At 45.8% G+C, this 16,144-nt stretch overlaps 1 protein-coding gene across 1 annotated transcript; it reads right to left on the bottom strand.

Annotated features, from left to right (window-relative positions):
* Positions 1-126: 126 nt before the first annotated feature.
* On the bottom strand, positions 127-16,107 carry VMA12 (vacuolar ATPase assembly factor VMA12). The gene is made up of 6 exons (XM_026721154.2): positions 15,881-16,107; positions 13,904-13,977; positions 5,275-5,364; positions 2,211-2,253; positions 1,372-1,484; positions 127-737 (listed from the first exon to the last, which is right to left on the bottom strand). The coding sequence occupies exons 1-6, from the start codon at positions 16,059-16,061 to the stop codon at positions 642-644; spliced, it is 597 nt and encodes a 198-aa protein (XP_026576939.2). The 5' UTR covers positions 16,062-16,107; the 3' UTR covers positions 127-641.
* Between the last annotated feature and the right edge of the window lie 37 nt (positions 16,108-16,144).

Genomic DNA, 16,144 nt, shown 5'->3' with positions numbered 1-16,144 from the left:
GCCGGTGCGTCGCAGGGATCAAGGAGCCCCTCGCCCCCCAACACAGGAGGACACAAATGGGGGGCAGCCCCCCTTCCAGCCCAGAGGGGGCTTGGAGCAGCTGTCCTGCAGAGTCCCACACGCCAGTTTTGTCAGGGACTTTTTTATTGCACAGAACAGAGTCATCCACTGTCATCACAGGACACCAGGATTGGGTAGTTGGGGGGGAGACCCTGCCCAGCTGAGCAAGCAAGGCCCTTGCCCCCCCAAAAGCCCCCCAAAGGGGGCTGAGCAGGGGTTCCCATGTGGTCATCCGCTCTGAGGCAGCTCCTCCCCTTGAGACCGATGGGACCAGCAGCCCCAGCTGGGAAGCAGCTTTCCTGCCCCCAGCACCCGAGGAGGAAGCCCTAGGCGGTTGGGGTGGGGTGGGGAGACCCCTCGATGCAGACGGTGGGTGGGGCCCCGCCTGGCGTAGAAGCAGGGCTGGGGGGGGCAGAGCTGCGTCTCTGTCCAGGCTGGGCGGAGGGCTCCGTCCTCCTGAGTGGCCCCTCGGGGGTCTGTGGAAGGCTGCCGGGGGTCCGGGTGCCCCCTCCCCGGAGCGAGGGGGGTCCGGAGGAGCCAAAGGAAGCGGCCGCAGGGCCTCCTGGGCGCCTGGCCCCTCCCTACAGCTGCCCCAGCTCCCCTTCCATGGCCTGCACCATCATGTACAGCTCCGCCAGGCCCACCACGGAGGCCGCGATCACAGCTGCGATCACCCGCTGGAAGGAAGAACGGAGAGGGGGTCAGTTCTGCCTCTTGAGACCCCCCCTGCCAGGAGCCCCCACCCCACCCTGTGTCCCCCCCCGGTGCTGGTAGCAAAAGGCCTCCCAGCCGCCCTCACCAGAGCCGCCTTTCAGCTCAGCACTTTGACCCAGTTGATGTGGGAGCCCAGGAAACCAGGTTAATGGCGTAAACCATGGCTACGTTGAGCCAAAACAGGGAGTCCTCGACTTACAACAGGCCGTTTACTGACCGCAGTTACAACGGCACTGGGAAAAAACTGACTGTTTTTCAGCCTTACATCGGCTGCGGCCTCCCCAGGGCCCAAATCCAGATGTTTGGCCTGTATTGATGAGGCCTGCGGTGACCCAGGACCACAGGATCCCCTTTTGCAACTGTCCGACAAGCCGAGTCAATGGGACTCCCTTAACGACGGTGGCAAGAGAGGTTGCAAAATGGGGCAAAGCTCCTGTGACAACAGAACATCTCGGGCTCCCCTGTGGCCGTAAGTCGAGGACCCCATTGTGGCAGGGGAGTGGGGGCTGTGTGTGTGTGTGCTCCCTGCAAGGACTTCCTGCCGGGCCCCTCCAAGGGGGCTCCCAGGGCCCCTCCGGCCAGCTGGGGGTTGCTCACCGCTGGCACCTCGGCGAAGATGTACTGGCTGCCCAGGAACGCGCAGGCGAAGGTGGCTCCCACCGTGACGAGGAAGTTGAGGAGGGTGACCGTCACCGCCTTGGCTGACCTGACTGGGAGGGCCGAGGGGAGGAAGAGACAGGCGCTCAGAGGCCCAGGCGCTGGGCTGGCTCCTCTCTCCGCAGGCCTGCTGGTGGCCGGCCAGGGACCCTCCAGAGGATGCTGAACTACGACTCCCAGCATCCCTGCCCTGCGCAAGGGGCGCTGGGACTTGTAGTTCAGCACACGCACACATACACCCCGGGGCAGCCCAGCCGCCCAGCCCCGCCCCTGGCTGCTGCTCACGGCATTGTCCAGCCCCTCCGGGCCCCATCGAGGCCTCGAGCCTTGGCCCTGGAAGGCCCCAAGGGGCTCCCCGATTCTCCCCCAAAAGTTGCCGAAGGAGAGGGCGCCCAGCGGTGATTTATTTGTAAAATGCATTGGCCGCTATCTTGTCCCAGGGTAACGGGGGTGGGGGTGGGGGGTGGAGGCTCCCAGCACGACCTGAAAAGGACAAAAGCTTCTCTAGAGAAACCTGGGAGAGACGAATACCTGATCAGACGATGGGGGCAGGGAGGGAGACGGTTAATCTACCAACCACACCCAATGGGAAGCCCCTCCCCCAGTTGGAGCCCCAGGCCATGTGGCAGAGCGAGGGGGGTTTCTTTAAGCCATTCCAGAAGGCCGGGAGGGTCGGGGCCGGCAGCCCCCCCTCCGTGTTCCAGGGGCTCCCCAAAGGATGGGATCTGCCCCCTCCTGCCCAACGGCCTGCCTGCCCGCCTTCCGAGCCCCCCACTCACCTTGCCTCCCGAGATCAGCCAGGGCGCCCTGGGGGTTCAGCTCCTGGGAGGGGGAAGGAGAAGAGCCCCGTCAGCTGGAGCCCCCCAGGCAGACCCCAGGGACCAGGGCCCGTCCAGGCGGGGGGAGAAGGGGCCGCCCTCCCTCCCTCCCTCCGTGACAGGAGCCTGGCTTGGAAGGCAAAGCCTTGGCTGGGCGGTTCCATCACGGCCCCTGTGGGCTCTCCTCTTCTTCCTCCTCCAGGCCAGGCTCCCTTCTCCCTTCTGCAGCCCTTGATGAGGGGCTGCCATGAGTTTGTGGGGTCACTGCATGCCCTGATGATGTTGCCTAGCTGGGTAATAAAACGTCTGGCAGAAATGGGTGTCGTGAGCTGCTCAAACGCAGATGTTTTGCTTGGGGTCTGCAGAGAAGTCAGGGAAATAACACTGGCGGTCCCAAAAGTGCTTTTTCAAGAGGCAACTGGACTTTCTGGGTTTTTCTCTGAAGACGCTTCACTTCTCATCCAAGAAGTTTCCTCCGTTCTGATGGATGGCAGGAATGGAATGAATGAATGAATGAATGAATGATTTATTGGCCAAGTGTGATTAGACACACAAGGAATTTGTCTGGTGCAGATGCTCTCAGTGCACATAAAAAGAAAAGAGACATTCATCAAGAATCATCAGGTCCAACACTTAATGACAGTCACGGGGTACAATAAGCCATCAAATCATACTAGGAAACAGTCCATATAAATCGTAAGGATACAAGTGACACAGTTACAGTCCTACAGTCACAAGTGGGAGGGGACGGGTGATAAGGAGGGATGAGAAGATTAATAGTGATAGTAGTGCAGACTTTGTAAATAGTTGGGACAGTGTTGAGGGAATGATTTGTTTAGCAGAGTGAAGGCTTTTGGGGAAAAACTCCCCTTGTGTCTAGTTGTTCTGGTGTGCAGGGCTCTATAGCATCATTTTGAGGGTGGGAGTTGAAACAGTTGATGTCCGGCATGTGAGGGGTCTGTAGAGATTTTCCCAGCCCTCTTATTGATTCCATGCAGTATACAGCTCCTCCATGGAAGGCAGGTTGGTAGCCATTGTTTTTTCTGCAGTCCTAATTATCCTCTGGAGTCTCTGTCTGTCCTGTTGGGTTGCAGAACCGAACCAGACAGTTATAGAGATGACAAACTCCATCATTCCTCTGGAGAACTGGATCAGCAGCTCCTTTGGGGCAGTTTGAGCTTTCTGTTGGGGTTTTTTGATGACGTTTTTGATGTTAGATGTCCATTTTAGGTCTTGTGATATAGTAGAACTTAGAAATTTGAAGATCTCTACTGTTGATACAGTGTTGTCTAGTATTGTAAGAGGTGGTAGCATTGCGGGGGGAGGGGGTCTTCTAAAGTCTACCACCATTTCTAGTTTTGAGTGTGTTCAGTTCCAGATTGTTCTGGCTGCACCACCAGTGCAAGTTGTACAACCTCCGGTCTGTATGTGGATTCATGGTTGTCTCGAATGAGACCAGTCACTGTTGTGTCATCAGCAAACTTCAGAAGTTTAACAGATGGATCATTTGAGAGGAAGAAATGGAGAAAGCACACAGCCTTGGGGGGGGGCCTGTGCTGATTGTACAGGTATCAGGTGTGATTCCGCCTAGCTTCACCTGATGCTTCCTGTCTGTTAGGAAGCTTGTGATCCACTTAAAAGTATGTTCAGCTACCGCTAGCTGGTTTAGTTTAGTTAGAAGAGTGTCTGGAATGATGGTGTTGAATGCTGAACTGAAGCCTACAAAGAGACCCTTGCATAGGTATTTGGAGATTCAAGGTGTTGTCGGATGTAATGCAGAGCCATATTAACAGCATCATCTGTCGATGTATTTGCTCGGGATGCAAACTGCATGGGATCTAACAGCGGATCCGTGATGGTTTTCAGGTGGGACAGAACAAGTCTTTCAAAGATTTCCATAACTACAGAGGTTAGAGCAACTGGTCTGTAGTCATTCAGTTCCTTGATGGGGGGCTTCTTTGGCACTGGGATGATGATAAAACGTTCGAAGCAGGAAGGAACAGAGCACATCTCTAGGGATCTATTGAACATCCGGGTGAAGACGGGGGCCAATTGGTCAGCACAGACTTTTAAACAAGAAGGAGTTACCTTGCCTGGCCCTGGGGCTTTTCCTGGCTTCTGTCTGTGAAATAGATTTTGCACTTCTTTTTCTGTGATCACCAGGGGTTGTGAACCCAACGGGTTGGGGCCAGTTGTGGGAGGTTTGATGGCTGTTGTTGGTGTGTTTGAGATGTGGGTTGTGGAGATAGGTGGCTGTAGTTTCCTTTCAAACCTGCAGTAAAACACATTCAGGTCATCTGCTAGTTGTTGATTTCCTGGTATCTCTCACCTCTCTGTGGAGGCTGTTCCATTTTGACACAGATGGCCTCTTGAGGCCCTCTTTCAAACCAGTGGCCCTTTCCGTCCAAAATATGGACTTTGCGGTCTTCAAGAGAGGGTCGTTTGTCTTTTCAAAGCAGGTGGACTTCAGAACCTAGCCCTGATGGGCCGGTTCTCTTAGGTTGTGCCATGTGCTTGTGAAGTGGCTGCGTTGTTTCCCCAGCGGACAGATCTGCACAGGATTCACTGCACTGCACTGTATAAACCACATGGCTCCGTTTCCGTCTGGGTGTTGTTATCCTTGGGGTGGACCAGCTTTGGCCTTAGTGTATTCTTGGCTATGTTGTGTTGGCTGATGATCCTCCTGAACTTCCATTCCCCACCATTCCAGTCAGAGTTGAAGAAGCTTCTTGGATGAGAAGCGAAATGTATTTTTTTAAAAAAAACCCAGAAAAGTCCAGTTGCCTCTTGAAAAAAAGGTTGACCTTTGGGATAACCTGGATGACTGAAGAATCTCCCTAGATATTGATTTTCTTGGGTTTTTTCCTTGAACAGAAGTTTCTTGGATGAGAAGCTAAAAACCAAGAGAGCCCAGTTGTCATTTGAAAAGCACTTTTGAGTTTGCTGCCTTGAGTTACTTATAAAAAAGCCGGGATAAAAATCGAATAAATAACTGAATAGGTGTAGCTCTGCACGTCCCCCTGACCTGGCAGTTGATGTTCCTTGTCATCTGTTTGTATTCCTCATTTGCCAACCGGGCTTTGATCTTCTCCAGCCGGGCCACCAATTCTGGGTTCTGAAACAGAAAGACCGACACAAACGGATTGCAGAAATAAACACACATTTCACAAAAAAGGTTGCAGTCTACTGTCTCCTCTTAACAGAACAGAGCTGCAAGGCACCTGGGAGGTTGTTAGGAATGTAGGTCACCTAACTTTCCTCATTGGATGAAAGTTATGATGATTACTGGAAGTCCTGCCCAGAGATAAACTGACATTGACTGACATAACCGGAAGATTGTTAGAAGAAGCAAGAAGACGGCTGGATAGGGACCAACTGAGGAAGGAACAACCACAAGAAGAGGATTTGTCTTCAACTGCCTATACTGTTAGGAAATGTTTTTCTTGTGGGGCTAGGGGACATATAGCTCGATTCTGTAAGAAGGGAAAACAATGGAATACTGGTAATCACCAGAAGGTTAAGAAGAATGTTAGTTTAGCTATGTCTAGCAATTCAACTGTAAACCATGATCGGTGGGTTGTTGATAGTGGAGCATCGCAGTGCATTACTAGAAATAGAGAGAGGTTTGTAAAGATGTCTACAAGTAAGCAACATGTATCATTGGCAAATGGGTGGAAGATGAAAGCATCTGGTGAAGGTACTGTCTATTGTTCTTGTGTAAATGAGCATTTAACTATGTTAAACGTACCTAAACTGAAATTTAAATTGTTCTCAGCAAGGGCTTTAGTGAATCTTGGTTATGTAATAACCTTTAGGGGAGATAACTGTATAATAGAGAAAGAAGGTAAAAGTGTTACTGCTACTTTAGAGAATGATTTATATGTGATATATGATGACCAGTTGCAGATGGCTAACTCGGTTTATAACAATGTTAAGCCACGTGATGAATGTATACATTTACTACATAGACGTCTGGGGCACATTAATTTCAAAATGTTGAAACAAACTGTTTAATGTCAGAGGGAGTAAAATTGAAACCCTGTAGCAGGTACTTAAACTGTAATGGTTGTATAGTCAGGAGAAAAGCAAGGGTATTCCAGCAAACAGACTAAATGGGTTTAAGACCAAAGAACCTTTAGAGGTTGTGTTTGCTGACATAATTGATTCTAAGAAACCCAGTTTGGGAAGTGCCTGCTATGCTTTGAATATAATGGACCATAACTCACGGTACGGTTTCTGCTATCTCATGAAAAACAAAACAGAAACATTCCAACGTTTCTTTAACTGGCTAAGATTTGCTGAGAGAAAAATGAGGAGTAATTACTTTAGTTACTGATAACGGGACTGAGTTCGTTAACAAGAGATTCTAAACTATGTTGAAATTGGCTGGTGTCCAGCATAAACGTTCTGCATTTTACTATACAGTGTATCTGTGTGCTAGTGGTGTGTTATTCTTCACTACTCTCACTACATCTCCCTGTGTGCACTCATTCTCCTAATGGGGAATTACCTCAACAGAGGTCTTCTAGTCCAACCACCTACTCAAGAAGGAGGCCCTACTAAAGATTTTAAAACAGCAGGTTTCTATGATAAACTGACTGACTTAGATAAGATTTTGACAGGTACTGATGAAAAGGTGATTAAAAAATTGTATGGATATTTATTAGAAATTAAACTAGAAGAAGAACAAGTTAAAGAAACTATGATTGCTTGGGGGAAGAATTTTGCATATGGGATTGATCTAGAGAAATGGCAAAAATTGTGGTCTCAAAATTATAAAATGACAATGTCAACAGCATATTAAGAAAATTTGTATAAGATGTTTTACAGATGGCATTTCCCCCCAACAAGAATAGCAAGAATGTTCAAGAATAAATCCAAAAAATGTTGGAAATGTCATCAGACACCTGGCTCATATTACCATATGTGGTGGACTTGTGCGGATGCTAAAAAATACTGGACTAAAATCCACACGTGGTTGGAAAAAATGACAAAAAAGCATATAGACTTGAAACCAGAGATATTTTTATTGGGAATTTTACCTGAAATATATAGTAAAGATTTGAAATACCTGATTGTAAATGTATTAACAGCGGCTAGGATTGTATTTGCTAAAAACTGGAAAAATGAGAAAATACCATCACAGGAGGAAATTATTAAGAAAATATTGGAATGTGCTGAAATGAGCAGATTGACATTTGAAATTAGAGAACAGGATGATAAATAATTTTATAAAGTTTGGGATCTATATCAATGGTTAGACAATAAAGTAAAGTAATGAAATATGTTAGTGTTTGGGGATAAACCCCCTAGCAGAGTATGCAGCAGCAGTCAAGCCAGGCAGGCAAATGAGAGAGAGAGTGGGCCCAAGAGTATACACACACTGGAGACAAAAACACTGTTTGTGGTTTTAAAATAGTTATTTAATTCACACAGAGATTAAGAAGTGTCATTCAGTCCATATGTCAGTATCCAGTATATCTATCCAGTTATCAAGTCCATTAACAGTTAGTACAATGTTCTTATCTGCTTGTAATCTTCTCCTTCTGATACCTTTCTCTCCAAGACAATGCTGAATCCTCAGCTCACCAAACCAACAGTCCTTGTGTTCAGGTGAAATGGTATCTGGCACAGTAGCCTCCAAAAGTAAGCAGATAGACGTTCCAGCACAGCAGGCAGCAGACCAGGAACAGAACCAGGTGCATCCAGAAGCCGGGGCTATTACGTTTCCCTTCCTACCTTTATTACTGCCTGCAACCGCACCCACAATGACATTGCAGTTTCTTGTGCTTAAAGCTACATAGACACTTAATCCTAGGTTTACATATTTATTCAACCCAAACCTGGTTGGTGTATCCATATACCCAACATTCTCCCCTTTGGGTGATATAAATATGTAATGCCTTACATTCTAAACCCATATTTTTCACAACTCTCTAGATGCTTAATAGCACCTTGGGTTTTAGTAAAATGATCAGCTACATTGTCCTCCGACATGCAGTACTCCAGCTGTATCAATTTACTCTGTACAGATTGTCTTACATTAAGATACCTCAAATCTGTATGTTTACTTCTCGTTTAACTGCAATATTAGTGGCCATTTGAATTGCTGCCTGATTATCTTCATGTACAACTATAGGGTAATTTACAGTTATACCCATATCCTTCAACATTTGTTTGTACATAATCAACTCAGTACACAATAAAGATAAACAGGAGAATTCTGCCTCCATAGTAGACAAACTTATATGCTGTTGCCTTATAGACTTCCAGCCAATTAATGTCTTACCCAGCATTATGGCTGTTCCTGAAATCGACTTTCTAGTATCTCTTTCTGCTGCAAAACTAGCATCTGCATAAGCACTCAATATGAGATCACCTTTTGGTTCTAAATACAGTGCATGGTGTAATGTTCCTTTAAGATATCTTAGGATTCTTTTCAATGCTATCCAGTGACATTGAAGCGGATCATTATTGTGTCGTGCCAGCTGATTAATACTAAAAGCAATATCTGGCCTTGACCAATTGCTAATATATGATAAGCTACCAATCAAAGATTGATACATTGCCTTATCAAACTTGGGACTTTGGGTATCCATTTTGCAAATATCCTGACTCATAGGAGTCTTTACAGGCTTACAAAGTTCCATTTTATAATCTATTAGCAATTTAGATATCTTATCTTCCTGAGATATCTTAAACCCTTTCTGTGTTCTCAGTATATTCAATCCTAGATATCTCTTTATCTCCCCTAATTGCTTGATTTTTATTTTCTTGGCTAATGATGTTATTATTTCATTTGCTTCATCATTAGTTTTAGTAATCAGAGCAATATCATCAGTAAACAACAATAATAATGATATCTTCCCATTTTTTTCTCTCTTAAATAGACATGGGTCGGCTAAACCAGCTTTAAACCCTATATTGGTCAGTTCCTTCACAATATACTGGTTCCATTCATAGCCCGATTGTTTAAGACCATAAAGGCTCTTCTTTAATAACCAACAATCATTATTATTGTCTCCTTTAACTCCATTAGGCCTTTTCATATAAACAGTATGTCTTAGTGGAGCGTGCAAGTAAGCAGTTTCCACATCTAAATGGTTAACTATATATTTCTTGCTTGCTGCCCACACTAATGCTGCCCTTAAAGTAGGTGCAAATACTTCATCATAGTCTTTTGCACTTTGTCTAAAGCCTTGGGCTACTAATCTTGCCTTATGGATTGTGTTTCCATCCTTATCAGTTTTTATCTTAAAAATCCATTTGCAGCCAATGGGTTTTATATCAACAGGTAATCTCACATTTTCATACACCTTCATATCCTTCAAAGATTTCAATTCCTTATTCATTGCTGCATTCCAATTTTCTTTCTCTTTAGAAGGGTACCTTTTTATCTCATCCACAGTAGATGGCACTCTATTAACCTGGCACACTGTGTTAGCCTGGTATCTATCAGGTGGTCTAGATATTCGTGTAGTCCTTCTGGGAATTACAGGGCTTGTATGAGGACTTTCTTGAGTTACTACTTGGTCCTTTTCCTCATCTTGCTCAGCTATTTCTTCTTCTATTTCTTCTTCTATGGGCACTATCTCTTCCTGTACTTCTGTCTTCACTTTATTTTTAAAGTTACAGGGATACTTAATGGGATTTCTGTAGGATTCAATAACCACCTCTTTATTGTTATCCTGCTCTAACTTATCCCATCCTACGTGCTCTAGAAATTGGGCATTGGCACTACATAACACTCTAGATGTGCCTTTCTCCCAAAATCTATATGCCCTATGGTTAGCTTGGTAACCAACAAAGAAAAATTGTTTAGCTCTGTGTTGCCCTTTACGCCTGAGTTGTGTAGGGATATGCACCCATGCTGGTGCACCAAATGTGTGCAGGTAACTCAGATCAGGCTTCCTGCCATGCCACATGGTGAATGGTATTTCACCAGTGGTTGAGTTAACCACATTATTTAATAAATGATTAGCACACATTGTGGCCTCCCCCCACAAAAAATCAGGTAACCCAGAATCAGTTAACATAGTACGGGTCATCGCCTGCAGAGTTTGGCCTCGCCTTTCAACAAATGCATTGTGCTGTGGTCTGTATGGTGCAGATGTCTTATGAGCTATTCCAGCTGCCTTTAATCTATTCTGGAATTTGCTATTAACAAATTCCATGCCGTTATCTGTCACCAGGGTTATAATTTGCCATTTGGTTTTTCTTTCAGCAAACTTTAACCAGTTGAAGAAATGTTGATATGTTTCAGTTTTGCTTTTCATTAGGTAGCAAAACCCATATCTAGAGTAATGGTCCATAATGCTCAGTATATATCGAGCACCCCCCCATACTGGGTTTCTTTGGACCTATAATGTCTGCAAATACTACTTCTAAAGGTTCTTTAGTTTTGAAACCATTTAGCCTATTTGCAGGCATTATTTTACTCTTATCTTCACAACAGACATTACAACGCAAATACTTATCACAGGGCTTTAACCTTATTCCTTCAGATAACTCTACTGTACGTTTTAGCATTTTAAAATTCACATGCCCCAAACGTCTATGCAATAAATGGATACATTCATTATGAGGCTTGGTATTATTAAATACAGTCTGTGCCTCCCCTTTCTTACTGTCATGTAAGACATATAATGCTCCATTTAAAGCTGCAGTTACCTTTTTGCCATCTCTTTCCAGTATGCACTTATTATTCTCAAATGTAACTACATATCCTAGTTTATCTAATACTCTTACAGAAAGTAAATTCATTTTTAACTGTGGTACATATAACATTTTTACATTCTGTTTTAAACATGGACAATATGCAATACCTTCACCCTTGGCCTTGAGGTGCCAACCATTAGCGAGTGATATATGCTGAGAGCTTGTAGACATTTTTATAAACTTTGTCTTATCTCTCGTGATGCAGTGGGATGCTCCACTGTCCACCACCCATAAATCACTCTTCATATCACAATTGCTAAACATGGCCAGTTCAAAGGATTTCTTTGGCTTCTTTAAATTCTGGCTTTTTACTTTTCTGCAGAATCTTGCCAAATGTCCTCTGCCTCCACAATTAAAACACTTTTTAATTGTGTATGCCGTCGAAGATAACTTCTCTTCTTCCGGTGCTTTCCTTTACACAGCTGGTTTCCTTCAGGCTTTGAAGATAATTTCTCTTCCTTATTCTTATCTTCCCTCAGCTGGTCACGTTCAATCCTTCTTCTGGCTTCTTCTAATAGCCTGCCAGTTATCTCAGTTACTGATAAACTGTCTTTTGGCAATACCTCTAATGCAGTCACAAAATCATCATAGCTTCGATCCAATGAAGACAGTATTATGTATACTTGTTGCAACTCATTAAAAATAAGCTCTTTTTCTTGCAATTCTTGAAAAATGCTTTTCATACAGTTTAAATGAGTTAGCATGTCTCCATTTATCTCAAGATGTGTTCTAAACAGCTTCCGTGTAAGATTGATATGAGCTCCTACACTGTCTCGAACATAAATCCTTCTAAGATTCTCCCAGCAGTCTGCAGCATTTTCCACTCCACGGATATGAATGAGTTGCTGGTCAGACAGAGTGAGACCTATGATGCACAAAGCCTGTTCATTCTTTCTTTCATAGTCTTGTATCAGTTTATAATCCTCTTCATCATTAGGATTTAAATTAGATACATCTGGTGGGTTTGTAATTATGTTCCACAAACCTTCTCTTCGTAGAAGTAAACTACATTTCATTGACCATGAAACATAGTTTGTTCCATCTAATCTGGATATCATGGACAGATGTGGCAAATTTACTTGTGCCATTTCTCTTGAGAAAAATAACTATTTAACAAACAGTTTGTATTTACAGTAATGTGCAACTCACACCAGCTCTCACTCCTATATCCTGGTTAGTTAGACTGTGCACTCTGCTGGGCCCATAACCAATGTTAGTGTTTGGGGATAAACCCCCTAGCAGAGTATGCAGCAGCAGTCAAGCCAGGCAGGCAAATGAGAGAGAGAGTGGGCCCAAGAGTATACACACACTGGAGACAAAAACACTGTTTGTGGTTTTAAAATAGTTATTTAATTCACACAGAGATTAAGAAGTGTCATTCAGTCCATATGTCAGTATCCAGTATATCTATCCAGTTATCAAGTCCATTGACAGTTAGTACAATGTTCTTATCTGCTTGTAATCTTCTCCTTCTGATACCTTTCTCTCCAAGACAATGCTGAATCCTCAGCTCACCAAACCAACAGTCCTTGTGTTCAGGTGAAATGGTATCTGGCACAGTAGCCTCCAAAAGTAAGCAGATAGACGTTCCAGCACAGCAGGCAGCAGACCAGGAACAGAACCAGGTGCATCCAGAAGCCGGGGCTATTACGTTTCCCTTCCTACCTTTATTACTGCCTGCAACCGCACCCACAATGACATTGCAGTTTCTTGTGCTTAAAGCTACATAGACACTTAATCCTAGGTTTACATATTTATTCAACCCAAACCTGGTTGGTGTATCCATATACCCAACAAAATATGTAGACTTTTAGAAAATACTGAATATATAAAGATGTATTCTTTTCTTATTATATCTACAAAATGTTTTTAGGATAGATTTGGGATGATAATATGAATTGTCACAAAACAAATTAAGTAAAATATGATTATTTTACTACGAAATGGAAGCACCAAACAATTTGTAAACCAACCGGCACACTGTATGTACATATATGGATGATGGCCTGATGTTTTTACGTTTTGTTTGTCTATGTTTGTTTTAAAAACCAATAAAAAAATTTTTTTTTAAAAAAAGGAGGCCCTACTACCATTGGTGTCCAACCTTGGAAGTTTAAGACTTGTGGACTTCAACTCCCAGAAGTCCACAGGTCTTAAAGTTGCCCCAGTTGGAGACCCCTGGTCTAAAGGCACAGAAATTGCAAAGAAGCCTGGGGTGGTCCCGTGTTGCGTCTTCCACCCCTACTCGTGAGGAGCCTGATTATTTTTCTCTCTTTTTGGAAATTTAAAAAAATAATAAATGCAGGTAGTCCTCAACTTATGACCAGAATTGAACCCAATATTTATGTTGCTAAGTGAGGCTTTTAAATGAACTTCGACCCATTTTACGACCTTGCCACAGTTCTTAAATGAATCACTGCAGCTGCTAAGTTAATGATGCAGTTGTGAAGGGAATCCGGCCTCCCGTATGGCCTTGGCTGGTCAGTAGGCCGCAAAAGGGGATCACATGAGCCCTGGGACACGGCAACCGTCATAAATATGAGCTATGGTGACCCAGTGGTTAGAGTGCAGTACTGCAGGCTCCTTCTGCTGACTGCAGGTCGTCTGCAATTTGGCAGTTTGAATCCCACCAGGCTCGAGGTTGACTCAGCCGTCCCTCTTTCCGAGGTGGGTCAAATGAGGACCCAGAGGGTTGGGGGCAAAAGGCTGACTCTGTAAACGGCTGAGAGAGGGCTGGGAAGTCCTGGGAAGCGGTATATAAGTCTAAGTCCTATTGCTATCGCGAGCTTGAATGTTTATCACGTGACCACGGGGAAGTTGCAATGGTCATAAGGATGAGAAACGGCCATAAGTCGCTTTTTTCACTGCTGTTGTAATTTGGAATGGTCCCTAAATGGACTGTTGTAAGTCAAGGACTACTCATGCCCGATACGTACCCTGGGTGCTTTTGTCACTTCAGGAAGAAAGATCTCGCTGCCTTCCAACAGTTCATGAAGATACACCGGAGAACCTGAGAGCGAGAGACAAAGCAAAGTCCAAGGTTTCCACCGGACATTCCGGCCCTGAAGGGTGCAGGGCAGGCAGCAGAGCAGAATGGAGCCGCTCTTCTCAGACCAGTGCAGAGGGCAGCCTTGCACGTTAATCCCCAAGCAAAGCCTGAACCTGGCATTACACAAATGATTGCAAAAAAAACCCCTGTGATCGGAGAGGGACCGGCAAGCGTCGCCATTTAAAAAACAGGCCTTTGACATTACAAGTCACCCCCAAAATGTCATGCTTCCATAGGACAGCCATGGTCTTTCTCAACAGCAAAGCTGTTCGTTACAGTTCATTTTTTCAAAGTATCAGAGCTGCTTTCCTTAGATTAATCCCGGCGCCATCATTTATTTCTTAGAATGCAGCCAATCTGAATCACTGGGCGCACAAGCGCAGCAAAATGCAGCACAGGCCACCTGGAAAACAACATTCTGACACCCAAGGAGTCCTTTACTACCTTGAGATCACTGCAGAGAAGGGCCAGGGCCTGGCTTCTGCCCGACAATTTGGGTTAAGTCCTGGAAACAACCACATCTTAGAAAGCAAATCAATATCAGCCTAGAATTCTTAACGGTACAACAACAGGGTGAATCATACAGCACGTTATAGAATCTTGTAGGGCAGGAAAATAATTCTATTGGTTCTAATTTGCAGGGAAGAATGAAACCCAGGCTTCTCTCTCAGGGAGTTACTTAAAGCACACGTGTCAATCTCCTACAGAGCTGTAACGTAAAATCAATGTTTTTGAGTTTGTGGGCATTTGATCCTTTGGAGTCAGATTTCGGACAACGTCCTGGACAAATCTTTGTAGAATTCCTTGGCAACATCCCCCTCCCAAAGGATTTGGCAATGACTGCTTTCTAGAACTCTCTCTCTCTCTCTCTCTCTCTCTGTGCGTGCGTGCGTGCGTGCGTGTGTGTGTGTGTGTGTGTGTGTGTGTGTGTGTCTGGCTCAAGGTCACCCAGCTGGCTCCTTACCCAAGGCAGCCATCCCGGTTTCCAGTCTGGTGCCTTTGCAACATTCCCAAGCGGCTCTCACACCTCTTGAGATGAAGGTTGGTATTTTTCAGGGGCTCCTTCCTCCTAAGCGAGGTTTCCCATTAGAGTGTGTTGGAAGTGACCCCCCCCTCCTTTGTCTCTGGGACATGGGGTGGGGGGGAGATAAGACATCTTCCCAGTTGCAAAATTGATACCAGCCCTTTGAGGTAGGCCAGATCAGGAATCCTAAAAACACTGTCCTGGACCTACGACCATTCGTTTAGTGACCTTTTGAAGTTGCAACGGCTCTGAAAAAAGTTGCTTTATGGCCGTTTTTCAGTGACGACGACAGCACATCCTCAGGGTCCTGTGGTCAAAATTCAGACGCTTGGCCACTGACTCGAGTTTATGACGGTTGCAGCATCCTGGGGAGGTCATGTGATCCTCTTTTGGGACCTTCTGACAAAGTCATTGGGGGAAGCCAGATTCACTTAGCAACCTTGTTACTCGCTTAACAACTGTTCAGAATAACAGAACCACAGAGTTGGAAGGGACCCTGAAGGGCATCTAGTCCAATCCCCTGCTCAAGCAGGAGACCCCATGCGATTTCAGACAAGTGGATGCCTGCAGTTTCAACTGCAGTGGTTCCCCTAATCCCTCTGGCAAGGAAGGTCATAGAATGGGGGCAAGACTCGCTTAACGGCCGCCTTGCTTAGCAAGGGAGGTCTGGGGCTCAATTGCGGCCGTAAGTCGAGGACTCCTTGTCTTATGGGACCACGGGGAGCAATCCGAGCGCGCCTCGCTACCTTTGCCCTACGAAGGACCAGGGAGCCCTCCCGTGGCTGGGCCTGGCTGGGGGCGGCGGGAGCTGAAGCCCCCGGGGCGGAAGGAGAGACTCACCGGCCGCCGATGCGCCCTCCTCCCGCAGGGCCCGCTGGAGCTCCCGGAGGAGCGCGAAAGGCAGGCTGCCCTCGGCCAGGGCCGCCGCGAGCTCCGCCCTCAGCGCTTCGGGGACGCCGCTCGCCGCTGGGCTCGATAAGAACCGGCGGAACGGCTCCCCGGCCTTGAGAGACGACGCCATTTTGAGACGGTCACATGACCGGTGGGACTTCCAGCCGGGAGGCGGCGTTGCCGGGGAGACGGGGCAGTAGAAGAGGGGGACGC

This window comes from Pseudonaja textilis, chromosome 1 (assembly GCF_049901715.1).
Source record: "Pseudonaja textilis isolate UNSWEBS1 chromosome 1, rPseTex1.2, whole genome shotgun sequence".
Classification (NCBI taxonomy): domain Eukaryota; kingdom Metazoa; phylum Chordata; class Lepidosauria; order Squamata; family Elapidae; genus Pseudonaja; species Pseudonaja textilis.
This window is presented reverse-complemented; position numbering and strand designations above follow the sequence as displayed.